At 53.2% G+C, this 25631-nt stretch overlaps 1 protein-coding gene across 1 annotated transcript in view; it reads left to right on the forward strand.

The window, feature by feature from the left end:
* Positions 1 to 25631, forward strand: part of DNAH17 (dynein axonemal heavy chain 17) — a 122322-nt gene that overhangs the window by 69743 nt on the left and 26948 nt on the right. The window contains exons 53-69 of the mRNA XM_004374107.2: positions 119 to 349; positions 2547 to 2813; positions 3386 to 3547; positions 4761 to 4994; positions 8126 to 8290; positions 10621 to 10716; positions 10897 to 11114; positions 12933 to 13140; positions 13442 to 13557; positions 14421 to 14613; positions 14921 to 15156; positions 17938 to 18060; positions 19753 to 19957; positions 20978 to 21142; positions 21438 to 21578; positions 21905 to 22075; positions 24432 to 24554. Of these exons, the coding sequence (XP_004374164.1) occupies positions 119 to 349; positions 2547 to 2813; positions 3386 to 3547; positions 4761 to 4994; positions 8126 to 8290; positions 10621 to 10716; positions 10897 to 11114; positions 12933 to 13140; positions 13442 to 13557; positions 14421 to 14613; positions 14921 to 15156; positions 17938 to 18060; positions 19753 to 19957; positions 20978 to 21142; positions 21438 to 21578; positions 21905 to 22075; positions 24432 to 24554 (3054 nt within the window). The remainder of the gene's footprint in view (positions 1 to 118; positions 350 to 2546; positions 2814 to 3385; positions 3548 to 4760; positions 4995 to 8125; positions 8291 to 10620; positions 10717 to 10896; positions 11115 to 12932; positions 13141 to 13441; positions 13558 to 14420; positions 14614 to 14920; positions 15157 to 17937; positions 18061 to 19752; positions 19958 to 20977; positions 21143 to 21437; positions 21579 to 21904; positions 22076 to 24431; positions 24555 to 25631) is intronic.

Consider the following 25631-nt stretch of genomic DNA (forward strand, 5'->3'; position numbering starts at 1 on the left):
GCGATTTCATCCGCGTTCCGTGGGCTGCAGGACGCACAGCAAACACGCCAACGGGCCGCCTCGCCAACACTCTCCGGGGACCGATGAGGTTCTGTGGTGTGGACGGAGGCGGCTCCAGTTGCTCGAAGACTTAGGGGCCTCTCTCTGGTCTCCGCAGGTGTTATTTGAAGACGCGGTGGCCCACATTTGCAGGATCAACCGCATCCTGGAGTCCCCCCGGGGGAACGCCCTGCTGGTGGGGGTGGGCGGCAGTGGCAAGCAGAGCCTCTCCCGCTTGGCCGCGTACATCAGCGCCCTGGACGTGTTCCAGATCACCCTAAAGAAGGGCTATGGGATCCCAGACCTCAAGGTGAGGGGTGGGGAAGCGGAGAAACCATGACCAACCCTTGTCTAAGACAAAGCCCGCCAGCACAGAGAATCTGACCGGCCCGCCGACAGGCCCTACCTAGAGGATTTTTGTCTTAAAAGCAAAGGCCAGGAAACACTGTGACCGCAGGCCAAGCCCAGGGGCTAAGGTTTGAGAAAGTGAGCCTCATTTCCTTGATGGGTTTGAGGTCTCAAGTCAGCAGATTCCAGCGGCCCAAGGGATTCAGTTCTTGGCCGTCGTCACGGGATTGTGGCGACGGTTCCCTGTTCTCCAGTTTGAAGAACCCACGACGCGCACGCAGCGCCGTGCTCGGATCTGCACGGCTGCTTTCTGAATTCATAAAACAAACATAAATGCTAACTGGTCTCCCGTCCCCAAGACATGCTGCCGAGGCTTTTTATTGATTTCTTTTTCCCGAAAATTTGCTCTCCCAGGGACCCACGTGCCAGTCGAACGCTGTTAGTCCAGAACAAATCACTGCAGCGCTTCGGATTAGAACTGAAATTGATTAGACCGTAGGGTACGGCCGAGTCTCTGCATCTCCGTTTGCGTTAATGCTCAGGGCATCTTCGGTGCACCTGGCATCTAAAGGGACTAGATGGCTGTATTTTTTAAAAACCTAGTGATAAGGGGTCCCTTAGTGGCGCAAAAGGTTCACGTTCGACTCCTAACCTAAGAGCTCAGCTGCTCACCAAAAGGTCGGCAGTTCGAATCCACCAGCTGCTCCTTGGAAACCCCACGGGGCGTTCTACTCTGTCCTGTAGGGTCACTATGACTCAGAACCAACTCAACGGCAACGGGTTTTACGAACGTAAAGCTTGGCAGTTCAAACCCACCCACTGGCACCACGGAAAAAAGCCCTGGCAATCTGCTTCCGTAAAAACTATAGCCAAGAGAATCCTGTGGGGCAGTTCTACTCTGTAACACACGGGGACGCCAGGAGTCGGAATCAACTCAACAGCAACTTTTGGTTAGCAACCGAGCACTTAACCACTGTGCCACCAGGGCTCCTTTTGTTCAGCATCCTAGCAACATGCAAACCTCCCCTGACAGACGGGGGGTGGCTGCGTGTGAGGTGCGCTGGGCAGAAGACAAGAATTCTATCTCTGAGCCATCACTGCCCCCTTGAATCTAGACACATGTCAGTAATTGTGGCATTAACGGACATGATGATGCTGTAAAGGCAGAGGGGTGATTCTTTGTTACCTCAAACCCACTGCTAACTCCCCAGGAAGGACCCTCACGACAGGAGGCTTCGTCCAGAGACGCTGCCATTGCTCAGCTCCCATCCACAGCCTTGGCTTCCCCAAGCCCAGGACTTCCCCTCAATTTTTTTTTTCCACCTTGTCAAAAAATGTGGACTTTGAGGCTTGCTTTGGACCCCAGCTAATACTCCGTAAGGATACCTGGTGGCACAGTGGTTAAGGGCTCAGTTGCTAACCAAAAGGTCAGTGGTTCAAACCCACCAGCCGCTCCACGGGAGAAAGATGATGGCAGTCTACTTCTGTAAAGATTACAGCCTTGGAAACCCTCTGAGGCAGCTCGGCCGTGTCCTGCAGGGTCCCTGTGAGTCGGGATCGACTAGACAGCAACGGGTTTAGTTTGAGTTTTGGTTTTAGGGTCTGCAGTCAAGGTTTTCCATCTCCTCTACAGACTCTGCACCTTTCGGAGGGAGTTTATCCCCACGTAGAGCATCTGGGGTGGTTCTGACAGATATATCTAGACGACAACCTTCTTGGCAAGGAGTCTGTCTTAGGTATCTAATGCTGCTGTAACAGAAATACCACAAGTGGGTGGTTTGAAGGAACCAAAGTTTATTTTCTCACAGTTCAGGAGGCTAGAAGTCTGAATCCAGGGCGCCGGCTCTAGGGGACAGCTCACATCCTTGTCTCAGCTTCTGTGGCCCCGCTGTTCCTCGGGTCCTTGCGATCTCCACATGGCATCGATCTTGCCCCTATTTTTGCTTGCTTCTCTCTGTGTCTGATCTGATCCCTTTATAACTCAGAGGTGATTAGGTTTGAGACACAACCCACACACTGATGAGGCCTCAGTGTAACGAAGAAGCCCGATTCCCAAATGGGATCACATCCACAGGAACAGGGGTTAGGATTCCAACACATATTTCGGGGGGACACAGTTCAATCCATGACAGAGTCTAAGCATGTCCTCATCTGCTTAGCTGGACCTGGCCGCCCAGTACATAAAGGCGGCGGTGAAGAACGTGCCCTCGGTGTTCCTAATGACGGACTCCCAGGTGGCCGAGGAGCAGTTCCTGGTGCTGATCAACGACCTGCTGGCGTCGGGGGAGGTCCCCGGGCTGTTCATGGACGACGAGGTGGAGAACATCATTTCCTCCATGCGCCCGCAAGTGAAATCCCTTGGCCTGTCCGACACCCGGGAGATATGCTGGAAGTTCTTCATCGACAAAGTGCGCAAACAGCTGAAGGTAGGGCCTGTTCTCAGCTGGGCCCTGGGAGGCCCTGTTGCCTTTGAGGTCTTGTGAAGTTCTTGGGTCTTTACTGTGTGTAGAGTTGGGGAGCTGTTCCTTCACAGGATCCAGAAACGTGTGGCTGCCTGGTGAACTACACCAGCAGTAGCAGTTGCCGTTGAGTGGAGTGACTTGGCGACCCACGTGTGTCAGAGCAGAACTGGCTCCAGCAGGTTTTCAGTGGCTGACTTTTCAGAATTAGATCTCCAGGACTTTCCTCCTAGGTGCCTCTGCGTGGACTTGAACATCCAGCCTTTCAGTTAGCAGCCGAGTTCGTTTACCGTTGAGCCACACAGGCCTCATTGGCCCAAAGTGGATGCTCGTTCCCCTACTCCTTCCTTTGCCCGCCCCTGTCCTTCCTGTCTGTTGGGGGGGGTGCGTCAGGAGGGCTTGGAGCTGCGCCTGCACCCTCACACCTGGAAGGTGCCCCACAGCCTCCTGGAGACCAGCCTCTGCAAGGCGCCCTCCCTCTCAGTGTGCACTCTGTGGATGTGGCGCAGCTCCTCCTCAGCCCCGTATCCTGCATCCAGGTGATTCTGTGCTTCTCCCCCGTTGGCTCCGTGCTGCGCGTGCGAGCAAGGAAGTTCCCCGCGGTGGTGAACTGCACGGCCATTGACTGGTTCCACGAGTGGCCGGAAGACGCCCTGGTGTCCGTTAGCGCCCGCTTCCTGGAGGAAACCGAGGGGATCCCAGTGAGTGTCTGCGCTGGTGCTGCAGAGCCAGGAAGGCAGGCGGTCGGCTGGAGGAGGGGGGGCTCCCTGATTGTCTGTCCTCTGGGGCTGGAATTGGGGTGAGGCACTCACCCACGGTGCGAAATTTAAACTAGCCATTGCCCGGTCATCTTGGACTGATGGCAGCCCCTGCGTGTTAGAGCAGAACTGTGCTCCTTAGCATTTTTAATGGCTGATTTATCAGAAGTAGATTGCCAGACCTTTCTTCTGAGGCACCTCTGAGTGGACTTGAACCTCCAACCTTTCGGTTAGCAGCCGAGCACATTCACCACTTGCACGCTCAGGGACTAAAAGGTGCCAAAAAGCTCAGCACTCAAGGTAAAATTTTAATGCAGTGTTTTTTTTAAATCAAATTAATGCTAAGAAATTCATGGTGAACAAAACATCAAAATTATAAACAGACCCGGGCTGTTGTCCTTTGCTTCTTTTATGAGCCTGCGCTACTGGGCAACGGGGAGAGGGGTTTGCAGTCAGCAGGGCTCCCGGCCTGCGTCGCCGAGGGCCCGCCGGCAGGGTTCTGAGGGCTGACGACGGTGAGCACGCAGACCGGGCAACGCAAGGCCTCGTAGGAAGTCACGTGTGCTGACTGCAGCACTTCTCTCAGCTTTGCTGAGTGTGTGAATGTGTGTGCAAGTATGTGTGCATGTGAGTGTGTGTATGTGTGTGTGTGCATGTGAGGGAGTGTGTGACTGTATGTGCTAGTGTGTATGTGTGTGTATGACTGTGTGTGTGTGAGTGACTGCATCGTGAGAATGTGTGCATGTGGGTGTGGGTGTGACTGTGTGTGCGCAGGCGAGTGTGTATATGTGTGAGTGTGCGTGTGACGGAGTGTGTGACTGCATGAGAGTGCAGTGCAGTGTCGTGGGACGGCCCCCGGCCCTGTGCAGTGTCGTGGGACGGCCCCCGGCCCTGTGCAGTGTCGTGGGATGGCCCCCGGCCCGGCGCAGTGTCATGCAGGGCTCATGACGCCTGGGAGGTACTGCTGTCACCAGCCCCCTTCTGCAGACGAAGAACCCAGGGCTGTGACAGGCCCCACATCTTGTCTGGGGTCCCAGGTGGGACTGACTCACTGTGGCCCGCAGCAGCCTTCTCCTCCCCTGGGCCCACCCTGCCAGGATAGGCACGTGCCAGGCGGGCCCCGGGAGGTGAGCCGGCCGTCTGTCTGTCTTTGCAGCCGGAAGTCAAGACGTCCATCAGCTTCTTCATGGCCTACGTGCACACGACCGTCAATGAGATGTCCAAAGTGTACTTGGCCACCGAGAGACGCTACAATTACACCACACCCAAAACCTTCCTGGAGCAGATCAAGCTTTACCAGAACCTGCTGGCCAAGAAGAGGATGGAGCTGGTCGCCAAGATTGACAGGCTGGAGAACGGCCTCATGAAGCTGCAGAGCACGGCTTCCCAGGTGGGTGACACGGGGCCTTGCCGCCGGCCCACGCCACTGTGGGTGATGCTCCTCCCTGGGTTTCCACCTATGTGGCTAAGCACTAGATGAATATGAGTATCCCGCTTTCGAAAAACTTCCACTCCTGAACTGGAGACAGTTACAGATTGAATTGTGTCCCCCCAAAATATGTGTTGAATCCTAACCCCTATACCTGAGGATGAAATCCCATTAGGGAATAGAGTTTTCTTTGTTATCTTCGGTCATATCAGTGTTCGGCGTGTCTTAAACCTAATGACTTTTTTTTTAAATTTATTTTGTTGTGATTCTTCGGAATAGGCACAGCAAAACTGACACCAATTGAACAGTTTCTACATGTACAGTTTAGTGACACCCATTGCATTTTTCGAGCTGTGCAGCCATTCTCACCCTCATTTTCTGAGTTGTTCCTTCCTATGAACATAAACTCACTGCCCCCTAACGTTCCCATCTAATCTTTCAAGTTGCTGTTGCCAATTTGATCCCATACTGATAGTTCTTAAAAAAGCATAATGCTCAAGGCTCAGGCAGACATTTTTTACTAGTTAATCTAGACTATTGTTTGGTTTTAACAAGACTTCAGGGGATATTTTTGGTTTAAGGTTTAAAGATTATCTTGGGGCGGTAGTTTCAGGGGTTTATCCAGCCTCATGGCCCCAGAAAATCTGGATTCCATGAAAATTTGAAATTCTGTTCTGCACTTTCCCCCTTTTGATCAGGATTCTTCTACGGAATCTTTGATCAAAATGTTCAGTAATGGTAGCCGGGCACCATCCAGTTCTTCCAGTCTCATGGCAAAGGAGGCTGTTGTTTCTGGAGGCAGTTAGCCACACATTCCATTTCCTCCTCCTTTTCCTGACTCTCCTTCTTCCTCTGCTGCTCCAGGTGAATAGAGACCAATTGTTGTGCCTCGGATGGCCACTTGCAACCTTTTAAGACTCCAGGCACTATGCAACGAACTAGGAGATAGAACAGAAGTACTAAACATGTTATTAGGCCAATTAACTGGGATGTCCCGTGAAACTGTGGCCTTGAACCTCCAAAACCTAATGATTTTTGAGATATAAAAAGAGCAGATTAGACAGAGAGAGAAGCAAGCACAAATAGGGGAAAGAGAGATGCCATGTGGAGCTCGCCAAGGACCCGAGGAAGCGGAAAGAGACAAGGACCTTCCCCCAGAGCCTAGAGAGAGAGACTTCTCTTAGAGCTAGTGCCCTGAATTTGGACTTTTGGCCCCCCGAACTGTTAGAAAATAAATCTGTATTCATGAAAACCACCCGCAAGGGTGGTTGTGAGACAGCAGCCACTAGGCCATTAGACACCTGCTTTGAATATGAACGATGATCCCACACGCTTGACAACGGGAGCATTGTCCGGGGTGCCTTACCTGGGAGCTCACACCACGCCCTGCTCCCGTCTCATCTCGCAAGGCTAGTGACGGGGCAGATGCCGTCATTGCAAATGGGTCCATTCTGCAATGCCACCGACTCGGCCGTGCCTGGCTCAGAAAGCTCCCGGCATGCTTGGCTTCACGCCATATTGTTATCTAAGTTTTCTGCTGGCTTTAAATATCCTCCCTAACGCAATGCCAGCTTCTTCATCTTTCTTGCCCATCATGGCTGGCGTCTCCGAAGGAGCCCAGTAACCAGTCACCTCCTCTTGTCTGAGTCGTGAGCAAACGTGGAAGCTCAGTGACTGGGCTGGCCAGAGCTCGGCTCCAGCGGAGCCCCAGCGGAGCCAGTCGCCTGGGTCTTGGTGTCGGGGGGCTGCCGTAACAAAAACACCACAAGGTGGGGGGGGGCTTTAAAGGTCAGGAATGCGTTGTCTCAGAGTTCTGGAGGCTGGGAGTCAGAATTTGGGGTGTCGGTCAGCCAGGCCGGCTCTGTCCGCGGCAGGGGAAGGCCCTCCCTGGTCTCTGGGCTGCTCTGCCAGCAGCCTGGGCGTTTTTCAGTGTTCCTTTGCTAGTCTGTGGGTCCCCACGTGGTCTCCTCCACTGTGTGTGTCTCTCTGTGCCTGTTCTCCCTTTTTGTAAGACTCACTCAGAGGGACTCGGTTCAGGACCCACCCTGCTCCTCCATGACCGTGTTAACATAAAAAAGAAAACAAAAAAAAAACGCTATTTCCAAATAGGGTCACGTTCGCAAGTACGGGGTCATGACTTCCTTTTGGGGGACATGATTCAATTCATGACAGGCTGACTTGCCACCAACCACAGGCAACGTGGGACCCCATTTAGGAGGGACGTGAGGGAGGGGCTGACAGAGTAAGACTCAGAGCTCAGAGGAGCCAAGGAGGACTGCCCCCCGCTCCCCGGGCAGCCTGCTCCACAGAGGAACAGAGAGGGGAGCCTAGCAGGCCTGGGGATGTCTCCTAAAAACACCCAGCAGCTTCCAGACACCCTCCTGGGGGGCAGGGTGAATACAGGGGCAGAGAGAGGCCAGGGCGGCTCCACAGGATGGCTGGGTGCCATCTGTCCATTCCGACTCACAGAGCAGCACTGTCCCATAGGGGAACCTGGGCTGCCATCTTTGCAGGAGCAGATCGCCAGGTCTTGCTCCTGCCGAGTCGCTGGGTGGGCTCGAACCGCCAACCTTTCGGTTAGCAGGCAAGTGCTTAACTGTTGCACCACCAGGGCTTGCAACCAAAAACGGGGCTGGGGGAAAGAAGCCCACTCCATCACTCACTGCTTCCAGCACACCCTCCCCTCTGGCCAGACCTGGGGCCTCAGGCTGGTTTACGAGCAAGCTTTTCATTCCTGCGGCCAAGCTTTCCCTCACTCGGGGCCACAGGCCTGGAAGGCCCCTCAGCCCCTCCCAGCACCCCTCAGCCTTGTGGCTCCGTTGTCTTTTTTTGTTCTGGTCAGTTCATCTGCCAACTCCTCAGGCACCGGCGTGTGTCTTATACTTGTGGCCCTGTGTACACAGTCGGTGCTCAATAAATGCCTGCCTTCAATCAACTGAAAAGACTCGTCCCAGTGAGTCCTTGGGAGCCATCAGCAGCCCCATGTGGCCGCAGCCCCGTGTGGCAGAGGCCCCGAGGCCCGCCCACTCGCAGGGCAGCACTGCCTCGGCCACGACCCGAGCTTGCACATTTCGGGGTCCCCCCCTCCCCAGGTGGACGACTTGAAAGCCAAGCTGGCCGTGCAGGAGGCCGAGCTCAAGCAGAAAAACGAGAACGCAGACAAACTGATCCAAGTGGTAGGCGTGGAGACAGAAAAGGTCAGCAAGGAGAAAGCCATCGCCGACGAGGAGGAGATCAAGGTCGAGGTCATCAACAAGGTAGGAGTCGGTCAGAGCCACGCAGGACCCCGGGGGGTCCACACGCTGCCCGCTGCCTCTTCCTCCAAGTGCCTGCAGGGAAGGCAGAGACTTCCTGCAGGGCAAGCTGCCCCAGCGGTATGGGTCTGAGAGGGGGGCATCGAGCCGAGCGCCCCAGAGCCCCCGCCTCAAAGTGCAGCCTCCAGACCATTGGTAGAGGCAGCGTCCAGGGACCTGTAATAAATGCAGGTTCTCAGGCCCAGCCCAGACCTGCCGAATCAGGGCTGCCCTATTTGTTGTTGATTTTGTTGTTATTGTTGATTTGTAACTTCGAGACCTCACGTGTTACACAGTAGATTTGCTCCGTAGGGTTTTCTTGGCTGTAATCTTTATGGAAGGAGCCCTGGGGGCTCAACAGTTAAGCGCTTGGCTGCTAACCGAAAGGTCAGCAGTTCAAACCCACCAGCAGCTCCACAGGAGAAAGACCTGGTGATCTGTTCCTGTAAAGATTACAGCCTAGAAAACCCTATGGGGCAGTTCTCCTCCATCACATGGAGTCACTTTCCACTGGAATGGACTCGACGGCACCCAACAACAGCAATCTTTACATAAGCAGATTGCCAGGCCCGTTTCTTCTGTGATGCCCTTGGGTGGGTTCAAACCGCCAACCTTGTGGCTACCAGCGGAGCAAACTCTTTGTACCACCCAGGGACCTTCAAGGCCTCTTAGCAGCATGCCCAGGGGTTTCTGAGCACACTAAGGTCCTCAGACAAAGCTCCCCAGGGACCACGCACCGGTGGGGCCGGGGCCGTGCCTTTTAAAGGTTCCTGGCTGGTGTTGGCGTGTGGCCGAGGTTGAGAGCCAGAGCACGGCGGGGAACACGGAGGCCCATCTCTCTGCTGGTTTGGTTTCTCATCATTCCACCCTGCTTGCCTTCTGTGACATCGATCAGGCGTCTCTGTGGTCGTTTAAAGTCAGAGGACCCCAGTAACCGTCTGCTTTTTCTCGAGAGCACGGGCCCCAGCCTCGCTGGGGGGTTCTGTGTCTGGGCCACCTGCTTCCACAGGCAAACAGGCGGAGGTGTCTGAGCAGGTCACCTAGGAGCTGGGCCGGCGGGAGGCCAGGGCTCGGCACTCATTGCTCCTTTGAACCTGCACACTCACAGTCCCATTAGGCAGATGAGGAATTGGAGGCTCGAGTGGTCGCCGACCGGCCCGAGGTCCCAAAACCAGCACGTTGCATAGCCCAGATCCGAGTCAGGCTGAATCCAGGCCAGACCCTGCACCCCTGACTCCTGTGACTTGCTGCCCAGGGCCCACATGCCGCCATTCACGCCTGGGCACCCAAGCCTTCTACTCCTTCCAGAAACATCCAGGGATGCTGCCGGCAGGACGCCCTGGGGCTGACCTGCCATACCGCCCACCCATTTGATGCCTTCCACATCCCATTCTTCTGCTCTCGTGCCACATATTTCCCAAAGTAGTGAGAAGCAGAATTTTCTGCAAAGTTCTTTGCCCTGGCTCAGGCAGGAGGCTGCCCCTGCAGGGGGAGGACTTGCAGAGAGACGCCCCCCTTTCCCTGCTTCTCGTCTTTCCTCCTCAGGGCCCAGCACACCCCTCAGCACCTGGAGGCCCCTTCACTGCTGTTCAGTGTGGCACAGATGCTGAAACTGACTGATGCATGTCAGCTTCTTGCTCTTCTCTCTGCTTGGCACCTGAAGGCTCAGAGGGGTTTTTCCTGCCCCAGAGAGTGAATGGATGCATGCCTGCATGCTTGAATGAATGAGGGCCTGCATGAATAAATGAACAAACGAATGTGTGCCTGCATGCACAAATGAACGCATGCACGCCTGAATGAATGAATGGAGAGGTTCTCACTTAGTAGGAGGATGAGTCACTGGAGTGCAAAAAGAGCTACAGTCTGGAGCGTTGCCTTTTGGAAGGATTACACACCGCTCCTGAGAGACAATAAGACACAAGAGCCCGGGGGCCCTGGGGGCCCTGGCTCCCCCTCAGTCTGAGAAGCGTGAGATCAGGAAGGAACAGGTCTTATTCCAGATTTCCAAGTGGGCCAGCACACTGCTTCTTCTGAGTGCTGAGGATGCCGGGCAGGGGGCAGGGAGAGGGAGGAGGCCCGGGGCGGCGGTAACGCAAGGCCGGGAACACGGAGGGAAGCAGGGACGCAGCCAGAGGCCGGACAGGGCAGTGCAGCCACCCAGGACCTACCGCTGACGGAGCTCTGGACACACTGGGACTGCCTGGCCGCCTGGGGAGAGGTGGCCCCAGGGCCCCCTACACGCACCCACCACAGGAGGAGCCTGGGTTGACCCTTCCCGCCTGGCCTCCTTCCAGAACGTCACCGAGAAGCAAAAGGCCTGTGAGACTGACCTGGCCAAAGCGGAGCCGGCCCTGCTGGCCGCCCAAGAGGCCCTGGACACTCTGAACAAGGTAGAGAGAGGGGAGGGAGGGAGGCTCCGGCCCGAGCGGAGAGGGGGTGGGGTTTGCTTCCCAGTTTAAGCGGAACAAGGCCTCCTGTGGCTCCCCGGGGCGGGGGGCTGTCACCGAGGCCCCCAGTCCCGCTCGGCGGCCGAGGCCCCCCGTCAGAGCCGTCGCCTCTGCCATTTGCAGAACAACCTGACAGAGCTGAAGTCCTTTGGGTCCCCTCCCGATGCCGTGGTCAACGTCACGGCCGCCGTCATGACCCTGACCGCTCCCGGGGGCAAGATCCCGAAGGACAAGAGCTGGAAGGCGGCAAAAATCATGATGGGCAAAGTGGACACCTTCCTGGACTCACTGAAGAAGTTCGACAAGGAGCACATCCCCGAAGCCTGTCTGAAAGCATTTAAGTACGTCCGGGCTGGACTCTGCTGGCTGTGCGTTCTGTGCATGGCCACAAGCCCTCCCCTTGGGCACTGGGACCCCCAGCGTGCATGCATCCTTCCCAACAGAAAGCACCTGCGCTGGCCAGGGCGGGGCAGGATCTTGGCTGAGCAGAACAAGGTGAAAAGCTCACGCGATTGGCGGGGGGGCTGGCAAGTCCAAAATCGATAGGTCAGGCAACAGGCTGGAAACCAGGACTTTGAACCGGTTTGTTCTGGTTCAAAACCCTGCTGAGAATTTGCATGTCTAATAAGTTCCGAGGCAATGCTAATGCTGCTGGTTAGGGATCAAATCTGAGAACCACTAGTAGAGCAGTGGTTCTCAGTATTTATTATACATAAGAATCACCCTGGGATCTTGTTAAAATGTGGATCCTGATTCAGTATATCTGGGGTGGAAATAGCGAGTTTAAGTGGAGCAAGTTTCCAGCAGGGGTTCGAATCTTTATGGAAGAAGATTGCCAGGTCTTTTCTCCCGAGGAGCTGCTGCTGAGTTCAAACCTTTCGGTTCGCCACTGAGCGCTTAACCACTGCGCCACCAGGGCTCCTTATTGTAGATGTTAACCACAAGTAAATACTTTCCCTGCAACATCTAGATTAGCATTTGACTAAACAACTGGGCACCATCACCCAGCCAAGTTAACACATAAAATTAACCATCCCAGAGAACTAAAATGAATTGTTGTTAGGTGCCGTCCAGTCAGTTCTGACTCATAGCGACCCTACGTACAACAGAATGAAACACTGTCTGGTCCTGCGCCATCCTCCCAAATCATTGTTTGAACCCATTGTGGCAGCCACCGTGTCAATCTGTGTCACTGAGGATCTTCCTCATTTTCACTGACCCTCTACTTTACCAAGCATGATGTCCAAAGTATATAAGATGAAATCTCACCATCTTCCCTTCTAAGGAGCATTCTGGCTGTACTTCTTCCAAGACAGATGTGTTCATTCTTCTGGCAGTCCATGGTATATTCGATATTCTTCGCCAACACCATAACTTAAATGCATCAATTCTTCTTTAGTCTTCCTTGCTCATTGTCAAGCTTTCGCATGCGTATGAGATGATTGAAAAGACCAGAGCTTGGATCAGGCACACCTCAGTCCTCCAAGTGATATCTTTAAATATCTTTAAATAAAAGGAGATCATCCCTATAAAGCACCAGAAGCATACCGAGCCAAAAAACCCACTGCCGTCAAGTTGATTCTGACTAATAGCGACCCTATAGGACAGCGTAGAACTGCCACATAGGGTTTCCAAGGCCATAATCTTTATGGACGATTACCTATGGAACCATGGGCTCAAGCATAACAACGATCATGAGGATGGTGCAGGAGCGGGCTGTGTTTCGTTCTTCTGTACGTAGGGTCAGAATGAGTCGGAACCGACTCAACGGCACCTAACAACGACATCCTTTCTGGATGCAGACTGCCACATCTTTCTCCAGTGCAGTGGCTGGTGGGTTCAAACCACCAACCTTTCGGTTAGCAGCCGAGTGCTTTAACCACTGTGCCCCCAGGGCACCCCAAGGAGCCTTCCTTGTCCCTCTTAGTCTGAAACCTGTTGAGCATCATAACACACGCAAGCCTCCACTTGGCAGACAGGCGGGTAAGATAACCAAACAAAAACGAAACGAAACGAAACTCAACACTCCCCTTCGCTGTTGCCCGTAGCCAGCGGCTGCAGTGGCGTACACACGCGCCACCACAGAGCTGAGGACAAGCCCCGAGGGTCTGTGTCCCGGCACAGCCCTACCCGTCAGCACCTCCCTGTCCTCTCTCCAGGCCCTACCAAGGCAACCCCACGTTCGACCCCGAGTTCATCCGCTCCAAGTCCACGGCCGCCGCGGGCCTGTGCTCCTGGTGCATCAACATCGTCCGTTTCTACGAGGTCTACTGTGACGTGGCCCCCAAGAGGCTGGCCCTGGAGGAGGCCAACGCGGAACTGGCAGAGGCGCAGGAGAAGCTCTCCCGGATCAAAAACAAAATCGCCGTGAGTGCCCGCTCCCTCTCCTAGTAAAACACGGAAGCGGCGGCCGGCTGATGCGTCTGTTGAAAGTGCGTCGGCATGGCCTGCTGTCGAGAATTATTGAGCAGCGCGAGAGGACGCTGACGCTGGAGGGCCCCGGGGTGGCTGGAAGCTGTGCAGCGGCCCGTGGCTGGAGGGCTCTGGGCCTTTATGGGAAGCCCAGTCCAGGTCAGGCACGGGAACGGCCCTACTCTCACCCCCAAGGGAGCCGGTAATGCCTGGCATCCCTATGTTTCGGGACCTGGCCACACTGTTGTTTTTCCAGGAACTCAATGCCAACTTGAGCAACCTAACATCAGCATTTGAGAAAGCCACGGCCGAGAAAATCAAGTGTCAACAAGAGGCGGACGCCACCAACAGGGTGATCTCGCTGGCCAACAGGTAGCACGCTCCTCCCCTGCCCCGGCCACACCTCTTAGATCACGCGGAGGGGAAGCAGCTTGGCAGGACGGCCTCTGGAGGAAGAGGAATGAGGCCCCAGGGGCAAGCAGCCATGTCTTGTGTCCAGGGCTAGTGTCCAGGGCTACTGGTGACTTCAAACAACAGAAATGTGTTGTGTCACAGCTCTGAAAGCCTGAAGCCCAAAATCAAGGTGTGGGGAGGGCAGGTTCCTCCTGGGGGCTCTCAGGGAGAGGCTTCCATGCCGCTCTCCCAGCTCCTGGTGGGTGCTGGCAACCCTTGGCTTGTGGCCGCGGCACTCCCATCTCTGCCTTCTCTTATAAGAACACCAGAACCCTGCGTGGTGCAAAGGGTTAGCATGCTTGGCTGCTAACCAAAAGGTTGGAGGTTCCTGTCTACCCAGAGGGACCTCGGAAGAAAGGCCTGGTGACCTACTTCCAAAACATCAGCCACTGAAGCCCCGTGGCCCTCTGGATGCCACATTGTTCTGTGGCCAGCATGGCCTCCACCAGACTCACCCCCCTCCCTCCAGTCAGAAGCATTTGCCTAGCAGGCTTCGCATGCAGGTGAAGCGTCACAAAGCATCAGCGTAGTTGCAGGTGACGTGGGGGAAGGAGGTGCACGTTCCCAGGCGCCTCCAGGAAAGCACGATCTGTGTTTCCCTCACGTCCACCCTGGCACTTCATTGTTGAACCACGGAGCCAGGGAAGGATTCAGAACTGCGAAGGCCCATAGAAGGCTAATGGCGGAGAGCGCCACGCTGGTCTTAAACCCAACCCTCTCACTCACTCAGATGCTTCGCATTATTCCCCCCTACCCCCCACTGACCGGTGCTCCCATCGCAGGCTGGTGGGAGGATTAGCCTCAGAGAATGTGCGCTGGGCCGAATCCGTGGAGAACTTCAAGAGCCAGGGGGTCACCCTGTGTGGGGACGTGCTGCTGATCTCTGCCTTTGTCTCCTACGTGGGCTACTTCACCAAGAAGTACCGAAATGAGCTGATGGAGAAATACTGGCTCCCTTACATTAATAAATTAAAGGTGAGAGGCCCAGCCGTGCTTGTTACCCCGAAAAATTGGGAGGGGCCGGGTAGGGGGCACTCAGCCAAATGGCACCTGTGCTCCGTAAACGAGGCTCCAGCTCTTGTGGGGCTCAGTTTGTGGCCCAGGCGTGCCATTTCAGACGTCACTCCTGCTTGCGTCTCATGCACAGCTCTTCTGTTTAGAGTGAGGCCAACAGCTGGTCGAAGTTCCAACCTCAGAGCTGCAGCCTCCCTTGAAGAGCCATTTTCCATCGTGCCATAAGGTCCGCTCACCCTGTCTAAGAAAATGCGCTTTCCACCGGCAGGTCCCCATCCCCATCACGAAAGGCCTGGATCCCCTGACTCTGCTGACGGATGACGCGGATGTGGCCACCTGGAACAACCAGGGCCTCCCCAGTGACCGCATGTCCACCGAGAATGCCACCATCCTGTGCAACACGGAGCGCTGGCCCCTCATTGTGGACGCACAGCTGCAGGGCGTCAAGTGGATCAAAAACAAGTACGGGAGCGAGCTGAAAGCCATCCGCCTGGGACAGAAGAGGTGCGTGGGGACCCCGTGGAGGGGGGGAGCCCATGGCTGCTGGGGGACACACCTCAGGCATCTCATGTCAAATGGACGGATGGACCTGTGAACCCCAATGCTCACGAGCCCACGGCTGGGCATTTTATTGTAGTATTTGGCCCTGGGCGGGTAGCACCAGGAGTAACAGAATTAAAAGTCAGCTCTTTTTTTTAGATATTTTTTTACTCTGTAAATTTATTCATTGTCGGAATGTTCATTTTAACCATATATATTTAAAATACACATGGTCAGCTCTGACAGGGATCACAATAAAGAGTCCCTGCCAAAGCGGAAGAAAAATGTAGAACAGAACTCAAATTCACGAAGAAAGACCAGACTTACTGATCTGGCAGAGACTGGAGGAACCTCTGAGACTAAGGCCCTCAGACACTCTGCTAACTCAGAACTGAAACCATTCCCAAAGCCTACTTTTCAGACAAAGATTAGACAGGCCTACAAAACAAACAGTAACACGTGTGAAGAACGTGCTTCTTAGTTCAATCAAATATAGAAGACCCAATGGGCAGCTCCTGCCCAAAAGCAGGATGAGAAGGCAGGAAGGGACAGGAACTGGATGAATGGACACAGGGAACCCAGGGTGGAAAGGGGGAGAGTGCTGTCACATTGTGGGGATTGCAACAAATATCACAAAACAACATGTGTATAAATTTTTGAATGAGAAATTAACTTGAGCTATAAACTTTCACCTAAAGCACAATAAAACTTTTTTAAAATTGAAAAAAAAAATACTGGATAAAGAGTTAAAAAATAAAATAAAATAAATATATATGGTCAAATATATATATGGTTGAAATGAAATATAGATAGGATAGATAGATACAGAGACGCATAGATACATAGAATATATAGATATATTTCGTTTAACCCGAACCTGTTGCTGTCGAGTGGATTCCAACTCAGAGCGACCCTATGAAATGTTTTGTTTATATATATACATTCAGCTCTCTTTTCTCTTTCCCCTCTGTAACAAAGGACCACAAACGGCGGCTTAATACAGCAGAAACTGATTCTCTCACAGCTCTGGAGGCTGGAAGTCTGAATCGAGGGTGTCCACAGTGCCCAGCTCTCTGAAGGCTCTAGAGGAGGGCATTCCCTCACCTCTTCCAGCTTCCCGTAGCCCCAGGCATTCCTTGGCTTGTGGCCGCACCACTCCCACCTCTGCTCCCATATTCACACGGCGTCTTCCCCCTGTGTCTCTTCTCTTCTTGTAAGGACACCAGTCATTGGATTTAGGGCCCACACTACTCTGGTAGGATCTCGTGTTAACTAATACCACTGGCAAAAACCCTGTTTGCAAGTAAGGTCACGTTCACAAGTCCAGGATTAGGACTTCCGACATGTCTTTTTGGAAGACACAACTCAACAGCCCACAACACCCCTGTTTACCTGCTCCTCCTGCAGTGGGCCTGGCCTGGCTTTGAGCCATTTGCTGGCTGGTGGGCTTCAGGTAGGCCATTTAACTTCTCTGTGGTTTATTTTCTTAGCGTAGACAGTAGTAATGATAGTCTCCCTGCTGTTATGGACGGAACTGTGTCCCCAAAAAACGTATGTCAACTTGGCTAGGCCATGATTCCCAGGATTGCACAGTTGTCCTCCATTTTGTGATCTGATGTAATTATCCTACGTGTTGTAAATCCTAACCTTTATGATGTTAATGAGGCAGGAATTAGAGGCAGTTATGTCAATGAGGCAGGACTCAATCTACAGGATTAGGATGTATCTTGAGTCAATTTCTTTTGAGATATAAAAAGAGAAGTGAGCAGAGAGGAGCGGGATCTTCTACCACCAAGCAAGAAGAGCCAGGAGTGGAGCATGTCCTTTGGACCCAGGGTCCCTGTGCTAAGAAGCTCCTAGACCAGGGGGAGATTGATGACAACGACCTTCCCCCAGAGCCAATAGAAAGAGAAAGGCTTCCCCTGGAGCCGGCGCCCTGAGTTTGGACTTCTAGCCTCCTAGACCGTGAGAGAATACGTTTCTCTTTGTTAAAGCCATCCACTTGTGGTATTTCTGTTATAGCAGCACTAGATGACTAAGACACCTTGTAACATTCCCAGTGTCCAGGGGAATTAGATGAGATGACAGATGTGAAAATGTCTGGCTTTGTAAAGACTTCCACAAACATAAGGCAGCAGCCTCCCTTTTCACCTCCCCTTGCATAAAGCTACATGGGTGATTTAACAAGAAGCTCTCAGCTCCTTTCAAGGATGATGGGTTGCTGGGAGGGATGAGCTGTCCCCTCCTTGGTCTCCTCTCTTGTGCCTTCTCACTCTGCAGCTGCAAATTCTTCCTCACTGTCATATGTACAAGGTCCCTGGGTGATGCAAACAGTTTGCACTCAACTAGTAACCAAAAGGAAATCCTGGTGGTAGAGTGGTTAAGAGCTATGGCTGCTAACCAAAAGGTCGGCAGTTCCAATCCACCAGTCGCTCCTTGGAGACCCCAATGGGCAATTCTACTCTGTCCTATAAGGTCGCTAAGAGTTGGAATCGACTCTAGGGAAATGGGTTGGGTTTTGGTTTAGTAACCAAAAAGTTGGTGGTTCAAACCCACCCAGTGATGCTGAGGGAGAAAGGCCTGGCAATCTGCTTCCATAAAGATTACAGCCAAGAAAATCCTGTGGAGCTGTTCTACTCTGTAGCACGTGGGGTCGCCATGAGTTGGAATCGACTCCATGGTAACGGGTTTGGTTTTCGTTTGTTATGTCCTATACTATTAAACGTTTCTGTGGTGTGCCTGTAGCTACCTGGACGTCATTGAGCAGGCCATTTCCGAGGGAGATGCCTTACTCATCGAGAACATCGGCGAAACTGTGGACCCCGTGTTAGATCCTTTACTGGGCAGGAACACCATCAAAAAGGGAAGGTAAGCTGTGGCCTTCACGTCCGTGCTTCAGTCCAGGGAAACACCTTCAGAGGCGGGGCCTTGACGAACATCTGTAGAGGAAACGTGTGGAATCTCATCCATCCTGGTGAGCAGGAGGGCCTTTAAGAACATACCGGCTGCTCTGAAGGAACCCCCAGCTCCCAGAGGACAGACTGGAGATTGTGGGGCCGCATCCTAATTAGGAATATCACTAGATAGGGATCCTTAATGGGGACATCTTTCTTCTTTCTATTTGTATGCATTTTGCAAATCTTGAGCCTGTGTTATTATTTTTAATTAAGGTGAAATTCACATAACACGTAAATAACCGTTTTCAAGGGGACAGTTGAGTGGCGTTGGTACACTCGCAATGCTGTGCGACCACCACCTCCATCTCGGTCCAAAACATCTTCATCGCCCTAAAGGAACCCCCACACCCATTAAGCACCCACTCCCCGTTCCCTCCTCCCCCACTTACAGCTGCTCCCTGGCAGCCACCAGTCTGTCCTCTGCCTCTATGGATTTGCCTGTTCTGGATATTCCATATAAACGGAATCAAGCGATATACGCTTTTTGGATCTAGCTTCTTCCACTCACCGTCAGGTTTTCAAGATGCGTCCACACTGTAGCATTTTTCTCAACTTCACTCCTTTTTATGGCTGAGTAGTATTCCATTGTATGGACCTGTTGCCATCAAGTCGACTCATAGTGACCTTGTAGAACAGAACAGAATTGCCCCCATGGGGTTTCCAAGACTGTACTCTTTAGGGAAGCAGACTGCCACATCTTTCTCCCATGGAGAGGCTGGTGGGGTCAAACCACCAACCTTTTGGTTAGCAGCTGAGCACTTAACCACTGTGCCACCAGGGCTCCTCCCATTGTGTGGCTATACCACATTTTGTTTATCCATTCATTTGTTTGTGGACATTGAACTTGTCTGACTTTTATAACAGAAAATAATTAAATCAACTTAGAAGACGTAAATGTCAGAGGTAGTATAAGCCACCTTGAAATGCTGAGGTGGGTGCCAAAGCTCAGAAGAGAGGTGGCAAGTCTTGTGCGGATGTCCTAGGCTCAGAGAGGGGCCTGGCCTGAGTGGTAACACTCAGGGGGTAGAAGTAGACAGGGGCCCCAAAAAGTGAGCTGGGCCAGGAAGAGAGGAAAGCAGAGCTAGGGAGCCAGAGAGAGGTGACCCCACAGAGGGCTTAGCAGATCGAGCCCATAGACCCGGGGTTCCAGCCTTGGCTGCTCATCAGAATCACGTGGGAGACTTCCAGAACATACTGATGCTCAGAATTGGAATGCTGGTACTTCTCTGATATGAGTGGGTTCAGGGAGGTGCCCAGGCAAACTACGTCTGTAAAAGCTCCCAGGTGAGAATAACGTACAGCCAGAGTTGAGAAACCACTACTATAAAGATAAGAACAACCCACCCAGAGAAAAGAGAAGGTGCGTCTTCTATAAAGATCCATATCACAGAGTAAAGGAACAAAGAAAGTCACAGTACTTTTCCAGTGATCACACAGAAGGTTCAGGGCAGCAGCTCGGCCCAGGGACAGCCACCAGGCCTGGTCCCTGGCATCAGAGCAGGAATTTGGCTGATAAAGGTGATCTGAAAGGCAGGTCCAAGAGCCTCAGACCATGTGCAAGGTGGTTTGTGTCACTGTAACCCTTTCCTCCACTCACCGTCAGATTCATTAAGATTGGCGACAAGGAGGTAGAGTACCACCCCAAATTCCACCTGATCCTGCACACCAAGTACTTCAACCCACACTACAAGCCCGAGATGCAAGCTCAGTGCACCCTGATCAACTTCCTGGTCACCAGGGACGGACTTGAAGACCAACTCTTGGCTGCTGTGGTGGCCAAAGAGCGCCCAGATCTCGAGCAGCTGAAGGTAAGGGGGCCCTGATGTTGGAATTGACGTGAGGTAGGAGTTGTCTGCACAGAGATGGGCCGAGAGCCCCGGGACAGAGGGAGCACCAGGTCTGCACAGGCTCCCTGACCCCGGCCTCCACTCCAGTGTGTCCCTTTGCTTCTCTTTGGAGGGGCCTTGGCTTTTCACACTGAATTATATTTTGTTTCTTCTTTCCCAGCTGCCTTGTCATCAGGCTCCCAAATTTAATTCTAAATTAAATAAATGATCACTTCATTTAAAGAACAGGAGTCACAGTGACACACTGTTGTTGTTAGATGCCACTGAGTCACCCCTGACTCATGGCGACCCCGTGCACAACAGAAATGCTGCCCAGCCTTGTGCCGTCCCCGTGAGAGATTGCAGATCTGGCCTTTGTAATGCACAGGGTTTTTACTGGTTATTTTCAGAAGTAGATCACCAGGCCTTTCTTTCTAGTCCATCTTAGTCTGCAAGCTCTGCTGAAACCTGTTCAGCATCCTAGCAACATGCAGGCCTCCACTGACAGACGGGTGGTGGCTGCGCATGCAGTGCACTGGCCAGGAATTGAACCCATGCATGGAAGGGGAGAGTTGTACCACTGAGCCACCTCTGCCCCCGCACGGTGATATGCAGACAGCTCTAAAGCACCACACCGCTGCTTGATGGGAATGTTCTTTGCTGTCCCCTGTGTGCCAGTGACTTCCTTTTGCACTGTCTTAGCTACACGTGGCCTCAGAGGAGTCCAGGGCCCCTATCTCTCCACATACTCCCCTCACGGCCCAACGCCCTTGCCCTGAGGACTCCGGGGACAGGAAGCTGCAGAGTCCGGGAGCAGGGCCACTGCACTGCTGGGGATGGGGGTGGGGGGTCTTCAGGCTTGACATCACTTCTCTCATTCCAAACCCCGGGGGCCTTGACCAAGTGATGTAGCCTCTGTAGCAAGGCCCCGAGCAGCCACCGTCAGAGGCGAGGACATGTCCACGACTGATTCTGCTCCCTGGGTCTCTGCCGTCTCCACAGGCGAACCTCACCAAGTCTCAAAACGAATTTAAGATTGTCCTGAAAGAGCTGGAAGATTCTCTACTGGCCCGTCTGTCGGCCGCCTCGGGGAACTTCCTGGGAGACACAGCCTTGGTGGAGAATCTGGAGACCACAAAACACACGGCCAGTGAGATCGAGGAGAAGGTGAGGGGCCCCCGACGGGGGCGCTCCCTGCCTCGCACCCTGGGCTGGAGCCCACGGGCGGCTCGGCAGCTGAGGAGAGAAAGCATGATGACTTGAGGGAACCCCAGGGCGCTCGGGGCGGGGAGAAGGGTCCCAGGTCGCCTCCCGGCAGCCCAGCCATCCGCTCCGAGGCTCCCTAGGTTGGCTTCTGAGAGAACAACAGGGCTTCGGGCTTTGGACAGTGGCAGAGCCCTGGTGGGGCCACAGACAGCGTCCACGGGCTGGTTCCATTCAAGTCCTCTTTGTTTGTTTTCAGGTACAAGAGGCAAAAATCACAGAAGTTAAAATTAACGAGGCAAGAGAAAACTACCGCCCAGCTGCAGAGAGGGCGTCTCTGCTGTACTTTATACTGAACGACCTCAACAAAATCAACCCCATCTACCAGTTCTCTCTCAAGGTAGACCTGTATCCAGGTGCTCTGGGTCCAGGGGGCCCTGGTGTCCGCGGCCATCTAGTCTACCCTCTGGGGGCAGGCTAGGCCCAGGCTGCAGATGGTATGGAAAGAGAGCCAGAGGCACGGGCTCAGGCCAGGGGGACTCCGGACCTGTCCAGCACTAGCCTTCAGGGTGGTCCGAGCCGTTCCCACCCAGCCAGCGGGGCCCCCCACCCTGCCCTCCCCCCAGTGCCACCCACCGGGCCCTCCCCTCCAATTAAAACGAACCAACGAGCCCACCTGGGCAGCACCACAAGCCTCCATGATGCTGGGCGGCTCCTCTTCCCCAGGCCTTCAACGTGGTCTTCGAGAAGGCCATTCAGAAAACGGCGCCCGCTGACGAGGTGAAGCAGCGCGTCATCAACCTCACAGACGAGATCACCTACTCCGTCTACATGTACACCGCCCGGGGCCTCTTTGAGCGTGACAAACTCATCTTCCTGGCACAAGTGGCATTTCAGGTAATGCCGGCCCTCACCACTCAAAGTGGGGTCCTCGGACCTGCAGCTTGGTGGAAACGCAGGTTCTCAGGCCCTGACCCAGGCCCGGTGAGTCGGAACCTGCATTTCAGCAAGATCCCCGGGTGACTCATAAAGTCCTGGACGTGCTGACGGGGAACACGCCGGACATGGCTCGAGTCCGTGTTAGGGAAGCAACGAGGGGCTCCGTGGGAGACTTCTGTTTTCCTTTTTTTGAAGGTGGCAGCTAAGAGTTTTTACTTGGGACAGGCGTCACCTTCGGCAATAAAATCACAGTAACAACAGAAACATTTCTGAACCTCCGTTATCACAATGTTCTCTGTAGAACAGGAGATTTTTTTAAAGCAACTACTTTCTCAGTCACTGTTAAAACATCATCTTTAGCTTGAACGTAGATAGATGAAATTGGTGAGGTTTTTGGGTTTTTGCTATTTGTTTATTTATGTATTGCACCCTTATCTGTTCTCGATGGGAGCTCGTGAAAGGGGAGGTTGGTGTTAACTAAAGAGCATTTTACAAAGCCATGTCATTTTATTACATTTAAGTAGGGCTTAAGGAGCCCAGCTGATGCAGCGGTCAAGCCCTTGGCTGCTAACCACAAGGTTCACAGTTCGAACCCACCCAGTGGCTCCTCAGGAGAAAGACCTGGTGATCTGCTGCCATAAAGATTCAGAAAAAACAAGCCCATTGCCATCGAGTCGATTTGGACTCATAGCAACCCTACAGGACAGGGTAGAACTGCCCCACAGAGTTTCCAAGACTGTAAACTTTAGAGAAGCAGACCGCCATATCTGTCTCCCTCAGAGTGGCTGGTGGGTTAAAATCACTAACCTTTCAGTTAGCAGCCACGCTCTTAACCACTGCACCACCAGGTCTCCTTACCCGATAAAGATTACAGCCTAGGAAACCCTCTGGGGCAGTTCGCCTCTGTCATACGGGGTCACTAAGAGTTGGAATCCACTGGACAGCACCTAAAAACAAGGGCTAAGTAAACAGTCCTTGTTAAGGCTTAGCCCGCTGGAATACTGAATAATATTTCCTAAGGATATAAGTGTATTAATGGATAAATATTCTTCCTTACGTATTCAGTTCTGCTGAAATATCTGGAGACTTTTGTTGTTGTTCCATTAAGCTGATTACACAGCCCACTGCCACTGGGTTTGCAGTACATTCTAAGTTTTGTTAGAAAACTGCTTTTATACACTGTCTGGGCATAGATATAAACCTAGCTGTCCATCCAAACTCAAACTTCGAATCAATAGGGTCCAAATTAACGAGGTTTCTTTTCTATGTGTATCTCAAAATAACAGGTTAAATGTGACTTTTCCACCCTGTGAGGGGCATCTAAATAGGAGCTCCTCGGTGCTCCCCCTAATGTTCCAGGACAGAAAACATTTTTTCAAGCCCAAAGAACGTTTAGTTTGACTAAAAGAAAGTTTAACTTGGGAGAAACCGTCTGGAGTCTGAGGAGGGGGTGCTGGGCACTTGGTCAAGGAGATGGCAGTGACCACGGCCCCCAGCTCCCCCGCCAGCCATCAGAGAAAGAGGGGGCCGCATTAGACGGCCCAACACAGCCCCTTCAGAATGACCAGGACTGTGCCTGCTAGGGGCCCGGAGAGCTGGCATAGAGTTACTATATGACCCAGCCATGTCACTCCGAGGAACATAGCCACAAACATTCAAAACAGGTGTTCGAACAAAAACCCCTGCACCAGCGTTCACTGCTGCGCTGTCACCAGTACCTAAGAGGTGGCAACAACCCAGATGCCCATCAGCAGACAAGTGGATACACACAATGGGGTCCATCCAGGCAATGGAGTAGTCTGCAGCCATAAAAAGGAAGGAAGTTCGAATACATGCTACAGTGTAAAACAATGTGAAAACCTTCTGCCAGGTGAAAGAAGCCCGTCAGGAAAGACCACGCGGTCCTATTCACGTGAAACGTGCAGAACAGGCACATCTATATAGACAGAAGGCAGAGGAGCGGTTGTCAGGGGCTGGGGGCGGGGGGTGGGGAGTGACTATTAACGGTACGGGGTTTCCTTCTGGGGAGATGAGAATGTTCTGGAACTAGACAGAAGTGGTGGCTGCACAACCACGTGTCTGTACTGAATGCCACTGAATTGTTTAAAATGGTAAATTTTATATTATGCGTATTTTACCGCAATAGAAAAAAAAAGGCAAGATGAAGACAGAGTGGTCTGTCCCAGCCATAGGGGGCAGGCCAAGGAGCCCGGGGGCCAGGGAGCCCTCATTTCTAGAGCAGTAACCGCTTCCCCACCCCCACCCCCGTTGCCAGGATGACTGTCTGAGCGTTTGTGCCCCGACGTTCCCGCAGGTTCTGTCCATGAAGAAGGAGCTGAACCCGGTGGAGCTGGATTTCCTCCTTCGGTTCCCCTTCAAGGCGGGGGTGGTCTCGCCCGTGGACTTCCTGTTGAATCAGGGGTGGGGTGGCATCAAGGTTGGTACCACAGTGGGGACACCGCCCACTTTCTTCCCGCTGCCGAGCCCTTCCCGCTAGCTCAGAGGATGTTTACAAGACCAGATTACCAGGCGCCACGAGCCTGTAAAAGTCCGCACAACGAGGCAGCCGCAGAGATAGGGGTGGGAAACCAGATGGGCCGGCGGCCGGTCCAGAGAAACTTGTCTTTCCCATGTGGGTATGGCGTTGGTGAAGTCCCCTGCCGGCCTCACACAGCACAGCACGCTGACAGCCAGCCCCCAGGAGCCAGAGCGTGTCCCCTCCCCCACTTCCCACTTCCAGGAAAGTGCAGAGGTCATTCCTCAGATTCCTGGACACCACACTCAGGGGCCCCAAAGTTTTCATGTCTCCCGACAAAAGACCTGAACCAGGCAGTCCGCTGAGAAGAAGCCCACCCTCCCTTCATGCTGTCGTGAGCTGTCCAGTCCACTCGGACTCATAGTTCTACTCATAGAGTAGAACTGCCCCACAGGGCTTCCTAGGCTGAAATCATTATGGAAACAGGCGACCTGGTGGTGCAATGGTTAGGCGCTCACCTGCTAACCAAAGGAGCAGCGGTTCAAACCCACCAGTGGAGTCACAGGAGAAAGATATGTGGCAGTCTGCTACCGCAAAGATCACAGTCTTGAAACCCTATGGGGCAGTTCTGCTCTGTCCTACAGGGTTGCTATGAGTCAGAATCGACTTGGCAGCACTGGGTCTTTTTTCTGAATCTTTACAGAAGGAGCCCTGGTGGCGCAGTGTTTAAGTGCTCGGCTGCTAACTGAAAATCAAACCCACAAGCCACTCCAAGGGAGAAAGTTGTGGTAGTCTGCTGCTTCCGTAAAGATCACGGTCTTGAAACCCTATGGGGCGGTTCTACTCTGTCCGACAGGGTTGCTATGAGTCAGAATCTACTCGGTGGCAATGGTTTTTTTTGTTTTGTTTTGTTTTTTAATTGTACTTCAGGTGGAGGTTTACAGAACAAATAGTTTCTCATGAAACAGTAGTACACATATTGTTTTATGACATTGGTTAACAACCCCACAACATGTCAACCCTCTCCCTTCTCGACCT

This window comes from Trichechus manatus, unplaced genomic scaffold (assembly GCF_000243295.1).
Source record: "Trichechus manatus latirostris isolate Lorelei unplaced genomic scaffold, TriManLat1.0 scaffold00028, whole genome shotgun sequence".
NCBI classification, from domain to species: domain Eukaryota; kingdom Metazoa; phylum Chordata; class Mammalia; order Sirenia; family Trichechidae; genus Trichechus; species Trichechus manatus.